The sequence below is a fragment of the Martes martes genome (genome assembly GCF_963455335.1).
Source record: "Martes martes genome assembly, chromosome: 5".
In the NCBI taxonomy this organism is placed as follows: domain Eukaryota; kingdom Metazoa; phylum Chordata; class Mammalia; order Carnivora; family Mustelidae; genus Martes; species Martes martes.
The window spans coordinates 22825092-22838008 of NC_137892.1; the positions used below are offsets into that span (position 1 = coordinate 22825092).

Here is a 12917-nt window from a genome sequence, read left to right on the forward strand (position 1 = left end):
CTCACGAATTCAAACATCCTCGTCCAAGGTGTCCCAAATTCGAGTTTGCTCCGACCGTCCCCTTCCCGCGTCGACTCTGGAAGCCTCATCCACTTGGGCTTTCCCTTCGGACCCAAAGGGGCGCGCGCGGCGGTGCGCGGGATCCGCCTCTTTCCCCAGGCTCTGGCGGGGCGGGGGTGGGTAGGCAGGGACCTGGATCTGATTAGCTGGGAGGGGGAAGCCCTGGTCCCAACCGCTCGCTCGCGTCTCCCAAGCTTCTCCGGGAGGAGGAGGACGAGGTGGAGGAGGGACGTTACAGAGAGGAAGAGCAGGGGTCCCATCACTGAGCACCCGGAGCAAGGTTGGTGCCGCCGCCGTCTTCCGGCTCTCGCCTCGCCCTCGCCCCGGGTCCAAGCATGGGGCCCCCTTCCAGCTCCGGCTTCTACGTGAGCCGCGCGGTAGCCCTGCTACTGGCCGGGCTGGCGGCCGCGCTCCTGCTGGCTCTGGCCGCGCTCGCCGCCCTGTTCGGCCGCTGCGCGCGCGTGCCGCCGTCGGAGCCTCCCCACGGCGCGGGCCCGGACGCCGCGCCCTCCCCGCCCGGCACGCCGGAAGAGCCGCTGCCCCCCGGGCGCACCCGCCCCACTCGGGAGCCCGCGGTGACCGCCACCACGGGCCACGGGCGCCCCCCAGGACCCTGGGACCAGCTGCGCCTGCCGCCCTGGCTCGTGCCGCTGCACTACGAGCTGGAGCTGTGGCCCCGGCTGCGGCCCCACGAGCCCTGGGCTCCGACGTTGACCTTCACGGGCCGCGTGAACATCACGGTGCGCTGCATCGCGGCCACCAGGCGGCTGCTGCTGCACAGCCTCTTCCTGGACTGCGAGAGCGCCGAGGTGCGGGGTCCTCTCGCCTCCGACGCCGGAGACGGCGCGGTGGGCCGCGTGCCGGTAGACGACGTGTGGTTCGCGTTCGACATGCAGTATATGGTGCTGGAGCTGGGCGGCCCGCTGCAGCCCGGGGGGCGGTATGAGCTGCAGCTCCGCTTCTCCGGCCTGGTGTACCAGGACCTCAGGGAGGGGCTCTTCTTCAGCGTCTACACGGACCAGGGGGAGCGCAGGTAAGCGCAGGCCGGCCCGCGTCCCCTCCGCCCCCGCGTCCCCCGGCTCGGGCCAAGAGTCCAGCCGCCTTCCTGCGTCCAGGTGCGCGTCTCCTGCCCCTCCCCCCAAGCCCCCACGGCTCGCGACGCTTTCCTGTAGAGCCCAAAGGCGAGCCCTCCCTCCCCTCCCCTTCAGAATCCCTGCTTGTAACAGAGGTTACCAGACCGCGGTCCTTCCTCCGGCTCGTTCGAAGCACCATCCCCGGCCCGTCCAGCATCCAGTTCGTTTCTGTCCTTGCCCTTCTAAGGTCGCGGCTACCCCGAGACGTTTACCGTCCTCTTCAGAAAGCCCCCCGCCCCCCCCCCCTTTGCTCTAACCCAGGATGGCTTCGCCGCCGTGAGCAAATCCCTTGCTCCTCAAAGTTTGGTCCGTGGACCGGCAGGAGCTGTCAACCTGGGAGCTTGTTCGAGACTGCAAATTCCCCACCCTCGACCAAAGGATCGGAATCTGTGTTTTAACCAGATCGCCCGGTGGTGTCTGGGCATTCACCTTGGAGAAGCTTGGGGCTGTCGCGCCCTCGCGCCCCGAGGTTCCCTTCCGGAGCGGGCCTCCGCGCTCAGCTCCCTGCTCCCTTTTTCTTCCGCGCGCTCTGGAGCCGCTGCTCTTGCAACAAATACCCTCACGTCGGTGCTATTCTCGTCTTATTTTTTTTTCCCCCTCCTTTTTTGCTGAGGTTCTCCAAAACGTAAGACTCCCCTTGAATTCATCCCCTCCCATCCTCTGCCTGCGGAGCGAGTCTTGTTTTGTGCGTGAGCCGCCGCTTCCCCCAACCCTGCCAAGCTTTCTGAACAACTCTGCAGAGGATGGGGGAGCTGGCGCTTTCGGGGTTCCTTCCCTGGGAAGAAGAAAATAATAGGAGTAGGAGTAGCAGTAGTAATAGTAGTAATAATAGCAGCGGAGACAAGAGACCTCCCCGAGTTTGCAAGCTCACGTAGCGTGCATGTGTTCTCTTTACACTCATCTGGGATAATGCTTTCCACACGGAACGTTTCCATCTCAAGAACTGCCTCTTTCCACGCCCTGCGACCACGTTACTGACCCCAGGCGGGCGCGGGGGAAACCATGTGTGCGTGCGGAAGATACTGGAAAGGTCTTTCTTCACACTGGCGCTCTTCTTCGCTCACGCACTGGTGGACCATTTGCGGTTTACACGAGTGCATGTACTTTGCCTTTTTATTATTAGAGAAAATGTTCTCAGATGTTCTCGGAGGGAAAGGAACCTATTCAATTACCCCCTAAATAGTCTCCTGCATTATTTTCGAAAATGTCAGGGCTTTGAAAGTAAGTTTAATAAGCTCCCTCAGTGGGTGTGTAATCTGTAACTTTTGTTTTTAAGGACTGTATGCTTTTTTTTTCTTTTCTTTCAAACATGCATCAAGGCTTGAAAAATAGTTTTGGAACTTTTCTCATTAGGATGATGTGTTACTGGATTTAAGGGCACAGGAAACCTTTTGTAATTACTTTGCGGGGGTGGGGGGGTTCACAGTGCAAGATTTTTCAGAGAAGAAAAAAAAAGGACACTTCCCTCACATGGGACAGTATTTTCTGCTGTCAAGTCAGTAAATCATTTGCTAACCCCTCTCTTCTTAGTGAGGCCCATGGCCTGGAGAGCCTGCCCTCACAAATATGGGAAATGAAATTCCCTTTCCATTTTTCTATTGTGTTGCCAACTCTAGTGGTAACTAGAAACCGTATTTTGAGAACATTAAAATTCAAACAAGCAGAAATCCGAATAAAGTCCCCCAGATGTTCATAGACCACTGCAGAGTTCCAGACTCGCCGCATCTTAGAGGAGCTGATGCTTGGAAATTGCTCCTCTGCCTCTCTGCCTTGGAAACCACGAGGGAAAGAAACCTCCAGTTGAGTTTGAAGCCAAGGTCACGAAGAACTTGGACGACATGATGAGTGCGGTGAAGCCGATTTTGGAAGCCCACCAGGCCTGAGTTTGAGCTGTGTGACTTGAGTCAGGCCCTCCATGTCTCTGAGCTGATTGCCGAATGTGTTTACTTCTCCTCGTTGGTGACCCCTTATCACAGTCTGGACAGGCTGCAGTTTTTAGAAAATTTTGCTCAACATTAAGGCAAAAGAAAAAGAAAGTCATTCCAGCAAATTCAGAGAGCGTCACTGGCTCACTCTTCTAAGGTTTAGGTCCCCAATTTTCTGGCTTGAGAGATTGCTGGGGATGCTTCCCGAATGTTCTCTGCCTTTCCTCCTCTGGTAGGTGCCATCCCATTTCCGCCACAGAGGAGTCATCTATTGGATGCCTTAGACATGTGCTTCTCTGTGTGTCTGCCTCTCTCGTTCTATGTGCGGGAAGTTGAGAACAAAATCCAAATGCTCATGTTCCCAAAAACGGTATTTCCCGGACTTCACTTTCTGGCACATCACTCTTCAGGGTTTTGCCATATTCACAGACTTCTGGCCATAGTCTTTTGTTAAAAAATATCACTCAATTTAAACAGTATTAAGTAGATCTATTAAAAAGCAACTCTATCATATAGAACTTATAGTCGTGGTGCTGTAGAGTCATTAATATGATGAAAAAATGATGTTATTAAGTTCTCCTGTTAACGATTATCTGCTGAAGGATCTGGAGCTCCAAATCTGAGGACTGCTCTCACTTGGTTAAAAGGAGAAATTAGAATCCAGTGTTCAAGATAAATAACATCAAACCAAGATTTTTCTCTTGACCTTACCAGAAAGATTCATAAAATTTGAAAAAGACTGACTTTCTCATATGTGAGTCAGCTCCCTATAATAGTGTGTCTGAGAGCTACCCGAAATCCTTCTTCATCTATCCTTGAGAAAATCCTGAATTCAAGTTGTGGTTCACAAACCTTGAAAGTATGTTAGAATCCCCAGGGGAGTTTATCAAACAACGAGTTCTGGGGCACACCCTCAAAAATTCCAGATGATACACTCATGTCCATAGTCAGAATAGCCACAAGGTGGACGGAACACATGGCTATCGATGGACAAATGGACAAATAAAAGGTGGTTTATATATATGCGGGAATATTATTCAGCCTTAAAAAGGAAGGACGTTCTGGGGCACATGGGTAGTTCAGTCAGTTAAGTGGCTGGCTCTTGATCTTAGCTCAGGTCTCCATCTCAGGATGATGAGTTCAAGCCCTGTGCTGGGCTTCATGCTGGGCACAGAGCCTACTTAAAAAAAAAAAAAAAAAAAAAAAAAAAAGGAAGGACATTCTGACACGTGCTGCAATGTAGATGAACTTCGAGGACATTGTATTTAACTACTATCTAGAGTGGTTAAATTCAGAAATAGAAAGTAGAATGTTGGTGGCTAGGAGCTGGGGGAGTGGGCAGTTGCTGTCGAATGGGAACATTTGGTTGTTTCCAGTTTTTGGCTATTACAAATAAAGCTTCCAGGAGCAATTGTGTGAGGTTTTAGTTGAACATGAGTTTTCATTTTTCTGGAATAAATGCCCAGGAGTATAATTGGTAGGTCATATGGTTGTTTCATGTTCAGTTTTTAAGAAAATGCTAACTTGTTTCCCAAAGTGTCTGTACTATTTTACATTCCCACCAACAATATGTCAATGATAGTTTCGCTGCATCTTAACCACCATTTGCTTTTACCACTGTTTTTTATTTTAGCTGTTATGATGCACATATAATGATATCTCATTGTGGTCTTAATTTGCATTTTTCTCTTCCATAGTCAGACATATTATCCCTTGCACCACTGGCCCACACTTAATTTGCATTTTCCTAATGGCTAATCACACTCAGCACCTTCTCATGCTTTTTTGGCATCCGTAAATGTCTCCTCCTCATGTCTTTTGCCCATTTTCTAATTGAGCTGTTTTTACCGTTGAGTCCTGAGAGTTCATTATATATTCTAGATCGGAGTCTGTTGTGAGACATGTGGTTTACAAATAGGTTCTCCTGGCTTGTAGCTTGTTTCTTTGTGCTCTTGCTAAAGTCTTTCAGGGGGCAAAAGTTTTTTAATTTTAATGAGGTCCAATTTATCAATTTTTATTTTTTTTCCCATTTACCAATTTTTAAAATAGACTATGCTTTTGGTATCATGTCTAGGAATGTTTTCTTAAAGGACTGTTGTAGAGAAGTTTTAGGTTTACAACAAAACTAAAGGGTGGTACAGAGACTTCCCATTTAACCCCTGAACCTGGACATGCATGGCGTTGCCCGTTATCAATATCACTCACCAGAACAGTACTTTTTTTTTTTAAGATTTTGTTTATTTATTTATTTGACAGACAGAGATCACAAGTAGGCAGAGAGGCAGGCAGAGAGAGAGGAAGGGAAGCAGGCTCCCTGCTGAGCAGAGAGCCCAATGTGGGGCTCGATCCCAGGACCCTGGGATCATGACCTGAGCCGAAGGCAGAGGCTTTAACCCACTGAGCCACCCAGGCGCCCCCAGAACAATACATTTTTTTAACCAAAGATGAATATATCAATACACTATACCACCCAAAGTCCGTGGTTTACCCTATGGCTCACTCTTGATGTTGTACATTCTATATGTTTGGACAGATGTATAATGATGTATATCTATCATTATAAGATCATACAGAGTATTTTAACTGACCTAAAAATCCTGTTATTTGCCTATTCTTCCCTTGCTCCAATCGTTGATCTTCTTGTTTCCATGTTTTTGCCTTTTCTAGAATGTCTTATATCTGGCATCATACTATATGTACATAGCCTTTTCAGGCCTGGCTTCTTTAACTTGGTAATACGCAATTAAGATGCCTTCATGTCTTTTCATGTCTTGATAGTTTATACCTTTCCAACACTGAATAATATTCCATTGTCTGGATGTACCATAGTTTACTTATCCATTCCCCTACTGAAAAATACCTTGGTTGCTTCCAAATGTTGATGATTATGGAAAAAGGTGCTCTAAACTCTGTGTGTAGGTTTTTGTGCAGACATGAAAGTTTAGCTTCTTTAGGTAGATATCAAGGAGCATAATTGCTGAGTCATATGGTAAGAATATGTTTTGTTTTGTAAGAAGCCACAAAACTGACTTCCAAAGGGTCTGTACCATTTTGCATTCCCACCAACAATATATGAGGGTTCCTGTTGCTCCACATCCTCGGTAGCACTTGGTGTTGTCAGTGTTCTGGATTTTGGCCATTCTAGTAGGTGTTCAGTTTTATCTCATTGTGGTTTTAATTTGCATTTCGCTGGCGATCTGTGATGTGGAGCACTTTTTAAAATGCTCATTTGCCGTCTGTATGATTTCTTTGGTGAGTTGTCTGTTGAGGTTGTTGGCCCATTTTTCAATTTGTTTTCTTATTGCTGAGTTTTAAGAGTTCTTTGTATAGTTTGGATAACCATCCTTTATTTGATATGTCTTTTGCAAATATTTTTTCCCAGTCTTCTCTTTCTCTTTATACTGTTTTTTGCAGAGCAGAATATTTCAGTTTTAAAGAAGTCCACTTTATCAGTTATTTCTGTCATGTGTCATGTCTTCGGTGTAGTATCTAAAAAATCTCACCATACTCAAAGTCATTTAGGTTTTCTTTTATGTTTCTAGTAGGAGTTTTATGTTTTTGAATTTTACATTTTAAAGTACCCATTGTAAGTTAATTTGACCCACTATGAATTAATTTTTGTGAAGGGTGTAAGGTTTGTATCTAGATTCAATTTTTTTGCACTTGGATGTCTAGTAGTTCCAGCAATATTTGTTGAAGAGACTATCATTACTCCTTGCGTTGCCTTTGCTCCTTTGTCAAAGATCAGTTGGCTGTATCTGTATGGGTCTCTTTCTGGGTTCTCTATTCTGTTCCATTGATCTATTTGTCTATTCTTTGACCAATATCACACTCTCTTGATTACCATAGCTTTATATTAAGTTTTGAAGGCAGGTAGTGTCAGTCTTCCAAGTTTGTTCTTCTCCTTTGGCTGTTCTGCATCTTTTGTCTCCCCATATAAACTTTAGAATTGGTTTGTTGATATCCACAAACTTAACTTGCTGGGATTTTTATTGGGATTGCATTGCATTTACAGAGCAAGTTGAGAAGAACTGACATCTTGATAATCTGACTCTTATCCAGACACCCAGGTGCCCTAGCAATCAGCTTTTGTATCTTAGTCTTGTATAGTGCAAACTTGCTATAATTTCTTATTAGTTGTAGGAGTTTTTTGGTCAATTCTTTTGGATTTTCTGCATAGACAATCATGTCATCTGTGACTAAAGAGTGTCTTGTTTCTTTCTTCACAATCTATACATCTTTTATTTCATTGTCTTGACTTATTGCATTAGTAAGGTGTTCAGCACAATGTTGAAGAGGAGTGGTGAGAGGGGACATCCTTGCTTATACCTGACCTTAGTGGAAAGATTTCAGTTCTCACTATTACGTATGAAGTTAGCTGTAGACTTTTCATAGTCTTTATCAGGATGAGGAAGCTCCCCTCTATTCCCATTTTACTGAGAGTCTTTATCATGAATGAATATTGGATTTTTTGGCGAATGCTTTTTCTGCATCTATTGATAAGATCGTGTGATTTTTCTTATGTAGTCTGTTAATGTGATGGATTACATTATTAATTTTCAAGTGTTGAACCAGTCTTGTATACCTGAGATAATTCCCACTTGTTTGTGGTTTATAACTCTTTTTATACATTGTTGGATTTGGTTTGCTAATATTTTAACAAGTTTTGTATCTGTGTTCATAAGAGATATTGGTCAATAGTTTTATATATTTTTTGTAATGTTTTGTCTGGTTTTGGTTTTGGGGTAGTGCTGTCCACACAGAATGTGTTAGGAATCATTTCTCTGCTTTTTTTATTCGGCACATTATGTCTTTTAAGAAATTGGTCCATTTTATCTAGAAGATCAAATGTGTGAGCATAGAGTAGTTCATGGTACTCCTTATTATCTTTTTAATGTCCATGGGATCCATACTGATGACTCCTGTTTCATTTCTGATATCAGTATTGATATAGTTGAATTAAAATTTGTCATGTGTATTATTGTTTTCTGTTTATTGCTATTGTTCTTTGTTCCTATTTCTGTCTTCAACTTCTTTTCTGCCTTTCTTCCCTATGTTGTGCCAATCCATGAATATAGCTTAGCTAAATTGACAATTCCATAGTTTTTCTATATAAGTAATCATACTGTCTCAAATAAAGACAGTTTTATGTCTTTGTTACTTTAGGTGCCTTTTGTTGCTTTTCCTTGCCTTACTTCCATGCCAAGAGTGTCTATTACAATGTTGGATAAAAGTGCTTAGGTGCAGATACCCTTGTTTTGTTCCGTTTCTTAAGGTGAAAGCATTCAGTCTTACACTATTATTATTTTTTCCTGTAGTTTTTCTTCTTCTTCCTCTTCTTCCTCCCCTCCTTTTACTCCTCTTCCTCCTCCCCTTCCTCCTCATCCTCCCTGTTGTAGATTCCCTATATCAAATTAAGGAAGTTCCCTTCTGATTTTTAATTTTCTGAGAATTTTTATCAGATTGGATGCCGGATTTTGCCAAATGCTTTTTTTGCATCTTTGAGATGATCATATGGTTTTTCTTTTTTAGTCTGTTAATATGGTAAATTACATTGATTGATTTTTCTAATGATAAATTAATACTGTATTTAAAAGATAAATCCTACTTGGCCTTGATGTATTATCCTTTTTATGTTTTGTTGCATTTGGTTTACTAAAATTTTGTTTTTAACTTTTGTATCCACATTTGTGAGTTTTCTTTCTCTTTGTCTTGGTATCAGTGTCTTGGTATCTTTGGTATCAGAATAACACTGGCTTCAAATAATAAATTTAGAAGTTTTTCTTCTTTAATTTTTTGGAAGAATTTATCTGGAATTGGTATCAACTCTTTCTTAAATTCTTGATTAACTTTCACTAATGAAGCCACGTGGGCCTGAAATTTTTTTGTGGGATGGTTTTTAACTACAAATTAAAACTCTTTAATGAATAAAGGGCTATTTTACTTACCTATTTCTTTATGAGTAAGCTTTAGGAGTTTGGTTTGTGCAAGAAATTTGCCCATTTAGTCAAAGTTGTCAAATTTAAGTGTGATTAATGTTTCTAAACCATTCCTTTATTATTATTTTAGCATCTGTAGAATCTGTAGTGATGTCACCTCTCTCATTCCTGACATTGGTCGTTTGTGTCTTCTCTCTTATGGGAGCTTAAGTCCTGGTTCTGTTATCACCTCTGGCACTTACTTATTGTCTAAGCAGTTACTTATACTCCAGGGTCCTCAGCTTTTTTAAGTTAAAAGGGTGGAGTTCTCCAAGGTCTCTTCTACTTCTGATAGACAATAAGTTTGATAAGTGTGCCTTGAGATTTATATAATTTATTAATCTTTTTGTAGAACCAATTTTTAGTTTCAGTGATTTTCTCTATCGCTTTTCATTTCAGTGATTTACGTATTATTATTATTTCCTTTCTTTTTCTTATTTTGGGCTCCCTTTTCTTTTTCTATTTTCTTTTTTTAAGATTTATTTATTTATTTTAGAGAGCGAGAGAGGGAGGGAGGGAGGGACAGAGGGAGAAGGAGGGAGAGAATTCACAAGCTGACTCCCCACTGAGTGCAGAGCACCATGCAGGGTTCAATCTGACAACCTTGAGATCATGACCTGAGCCAAAATCAAGAGCCACATGCTCAACTGACTGAGCCACCCAGGTGCCCCTTTTTCTTTTTCTCTTTTCTTCAGATGGGTGTGAGGTAATCGATTTAAGATATTTTTCTTCTCTAACATAGGTGTTTAGTGGTATAAATTTTCCACTAACTACTGAATTAGTGGCATGCCACAAATAATTTCATGTTTTTAAAATTTTCATTCAGTTCAACATACTTTATATTTTCCCTTTTGACTTCTTCTTTGACTCATGGGTTATTTACAACTCGTGCTGCCTAGTTTCCAAATATTTGGGCATTTTCTCATTTTTTATTGAGTGCCTGACATTTCAAAGTTTATGTTGCTGAATGCAGTATTTTGTTACGTTGCTTTAATGAATGCTGTCTTTTTTAGATAGGTGCATAAGTTATATGGTGACCTTCTCAATCCTTGCCTGATCTCCCATGGCTTGTTTTTAAGTCCTTTGAGAGTGAATCAAAAGTCACCTTTACTCTAGACCTACTTTAATCCATTGCTTAGGCATTACCTTCCTGGTCTCTGTTGAAAAATCCGATCATTCTGGAGATTTCTGTACTCTGGCTTGTGGGAATTTGAACAACTCCTAGCACTGTGTGAGCTCTAGGAATTGCTTGGTTTTCCCCTCTGTGGTACCTGTTCTTTCCCCCAACAGCATTTCTTTACTTGACTTCCTAAAGTACAGATTAATATTTCACCAAAGACTCAGCAATGGGGACGGGGAGGGGGAGCGGATTCTGTGCAGATGTCTGGATTTTTGCCCTGCAGATTTTAGCTATCTAGATCTCTCCGGGCATCAGTTATAGTCCTTCTCCACTCAGTGAGACCCCTGAACTCAGTTTCTGTTCCCTGTCCCTGTGCTGCATTTGAGAAATTGCTTATAGGTAGACAAGGTCATTGTGGAGTTCACCTCATCAGTTTCTCTTCTCTTGGGAATCACAGTCCTGTGCTTTCTGTTACCATGTCTGAGAACAGTTGTTGTATATATTTTATAAGAGTTTGTAGTTGTGTTCAACAGAGGGCTAATTCTAGCCTATGTTCCTCCATCAGGGTGGAAAACAGAAGTCTGATCATCTCTAGATTTGGTAATGTTATTAACCGTAAAGTTAATCCTCAGTCTTCTTTACGATCTCTTAGTTGGCTTGTAGTTTTTATTACATTATGTTCTAAAAAGCACAAAAAGAGCCCCAGGAAAGAGAGCTGGGAAGAACCGTAGGCTGGGGACCCAGAGCCCTGGTTCTGCTACTACCCCTGCTACTTAACTCATTGTCTCCCCAGTTGTATAAATTCCCAGGGCACCAGCTTTCACATCTATAAATTAAGATGGTGGGACTCTCCAAGTTTTCTTTCACTTTTGAAACTCGGTAGAAGAATGTATAATTCCATTCTCGTTCACAGTGTCGTTAGGAATACATCTTGCTTTCTGACCCTGCCACGTCCTTAATAAAATATAAGACAGAATAGGGAGGTATTGAGAGAAACGAGAGTAGGATCATCAGGGGATGAGGGTGGGCTCACTAGTGTGAAATGAATGGAGAAAATTCGGATCTTTGATCAGGGACAAATGAAGGGGAGAACAGTATGATCAGCACGAATCAGTGTGTGCAGGTGTAGAAAGAGTGAACGGAGAATTGAAAAAGACTTCCTTCCAGTTGCTGTTTATGCTAGGAAATCTGGCACACTCCTCAGGGTATGACACACAAGGGAGAAATTTGAGCAATATTAGGAAAGAATTTAGAAGTATCAAAACAAGCAGCGAACTCCAGCGCCAAGCACATGATGTCGTTGGTGTCGCAGAGAAAAGAGGTCATTTCATTATCCTATAGGGGCGTTGAACACACATGCTTCACGGGGCCGAGCTGTCTTCTCTAGGGGATGATTTTGCTCATCCAAGATTCAGATCCTGTATGTTTTGCAAACCAGTGTAGCCAGCCTATCGAGAAAGCACACCTCACAGCTCAGTAAAAGTGCAACTGCGTTTCTCCCACTGTCCTTTACGATTTAGTCTCTGAGATCTTCTTTCCTGCTCCTGCCTAAATACTCTAAGAGCCCATAATTTAGCGCTCATTCTTCGGTGACAGATGACCTACGTACACAAAGTCACAAACACTGTCCAGATGCAAAAATTAGAGAATTCAGTCCTGGGTCATACTAGAAGCCTTGAACTTCATTTACTGGGGAATCTCCCTTTCTCTCACTCCGTGCGCACTACCCTGAGCCGGGGTTGGGGGCTTTGGGTTAGAAGCCTGCAGTGAGGTAAGGGCTAAGGGGCAGTGATGTTTCCATTTCTCCACCTCATGGTTCTCGTCGCTCCTTCTTCCATCTTGAGAGCTGCCGTTGCACCCACAGCAGGTCCTGTGGGACTAGGGGAGACGGGGAGAGGTGACCCACAGAGCAGGTCTTACCTTGCCATTTGGTCTGACTCTGGCTTTGCACATACATTTTCCCCTCAAATGTCGTTTTCTCACTATTTTCTCTTTCTCCTACAGTTTCCTTGACCCTGAAGGCTGCTTCCTCTGTTTGTCTGTTCTTATGGTCATTTGTGACTCCTTCCTCAGTACCACCCCGGGACGTGCATGGGTGCCTCTCCAGCTTCCTGCTGGTGGCCCTGTTGGACAGAACCCAAGGCCCTGTACTGGCTCACTCCATGTCTCAGGGCACACAGCTCTCCCAAGGAATATATATATATATATCTATATATATATATATATATATCTCCCTGACCTGGGGTTGACATGGGTCCCAAGACAGTAACCCTCTTCTCTGGTTCTGCCTCCAAAGTAATCAGTCCTCCTGCCTTTCAGAGTCCCACCTGGTAGGAGTTGGACTCAGACCAGTGTCCATTTTGGCTTTCCCACCAGGACGCTGGGTACCAGCCTCCAAGTCTCTCAGCCTCAAGAAACACCCTGTACTCTCTGAGAGACCTTCTCCCCTCCTAGTTCCTCCTAGTTAGGGGCTGCCCTCCTCCCAGCACCCGGAGATCAAGAGGGCTTGGGTAACTATGCCACTCCCTTGCTGAGAAATCTCTCCTCCCATCTCTTGTCTCCATTCCCTGAACTTCCTTCCTTATATCTTTTTTTTAAATGATTTTATTTATTTATTTATTTGAGAGCGAGCATGCTCAAGCAGAGGGGAGAGGGGCAGAGGCAGAGGGAGAAGCAGACTCCCTGCCAAGCAAGGAGCCCG

The 12917-nt window shown here is 43.9% G+C and overlaps 1 protein-coding gene across 1 annotated transcript in view; it reads left to right on the forward strand.

Annotated features, from left to right (window-relative positions):
• Positions 1-395: 395 nt before the first annotated feature.
• LVRN (laeverin) overlaps positions 396-12917 on the forward strand; it is a gene marked incomplete at its 5' end in the record, with an annotated part of 68326 nt that continues 55804 nt past the window's right edge. The window contains one exon of the mRNA XM_080804458.1: positions 396-1093. Coding sequence (XP_080660584.1) covers positions 396-1093 — 698 coding nt within the window. The remainder of the gene's footprint in view (positions 1094-12917) is intronic.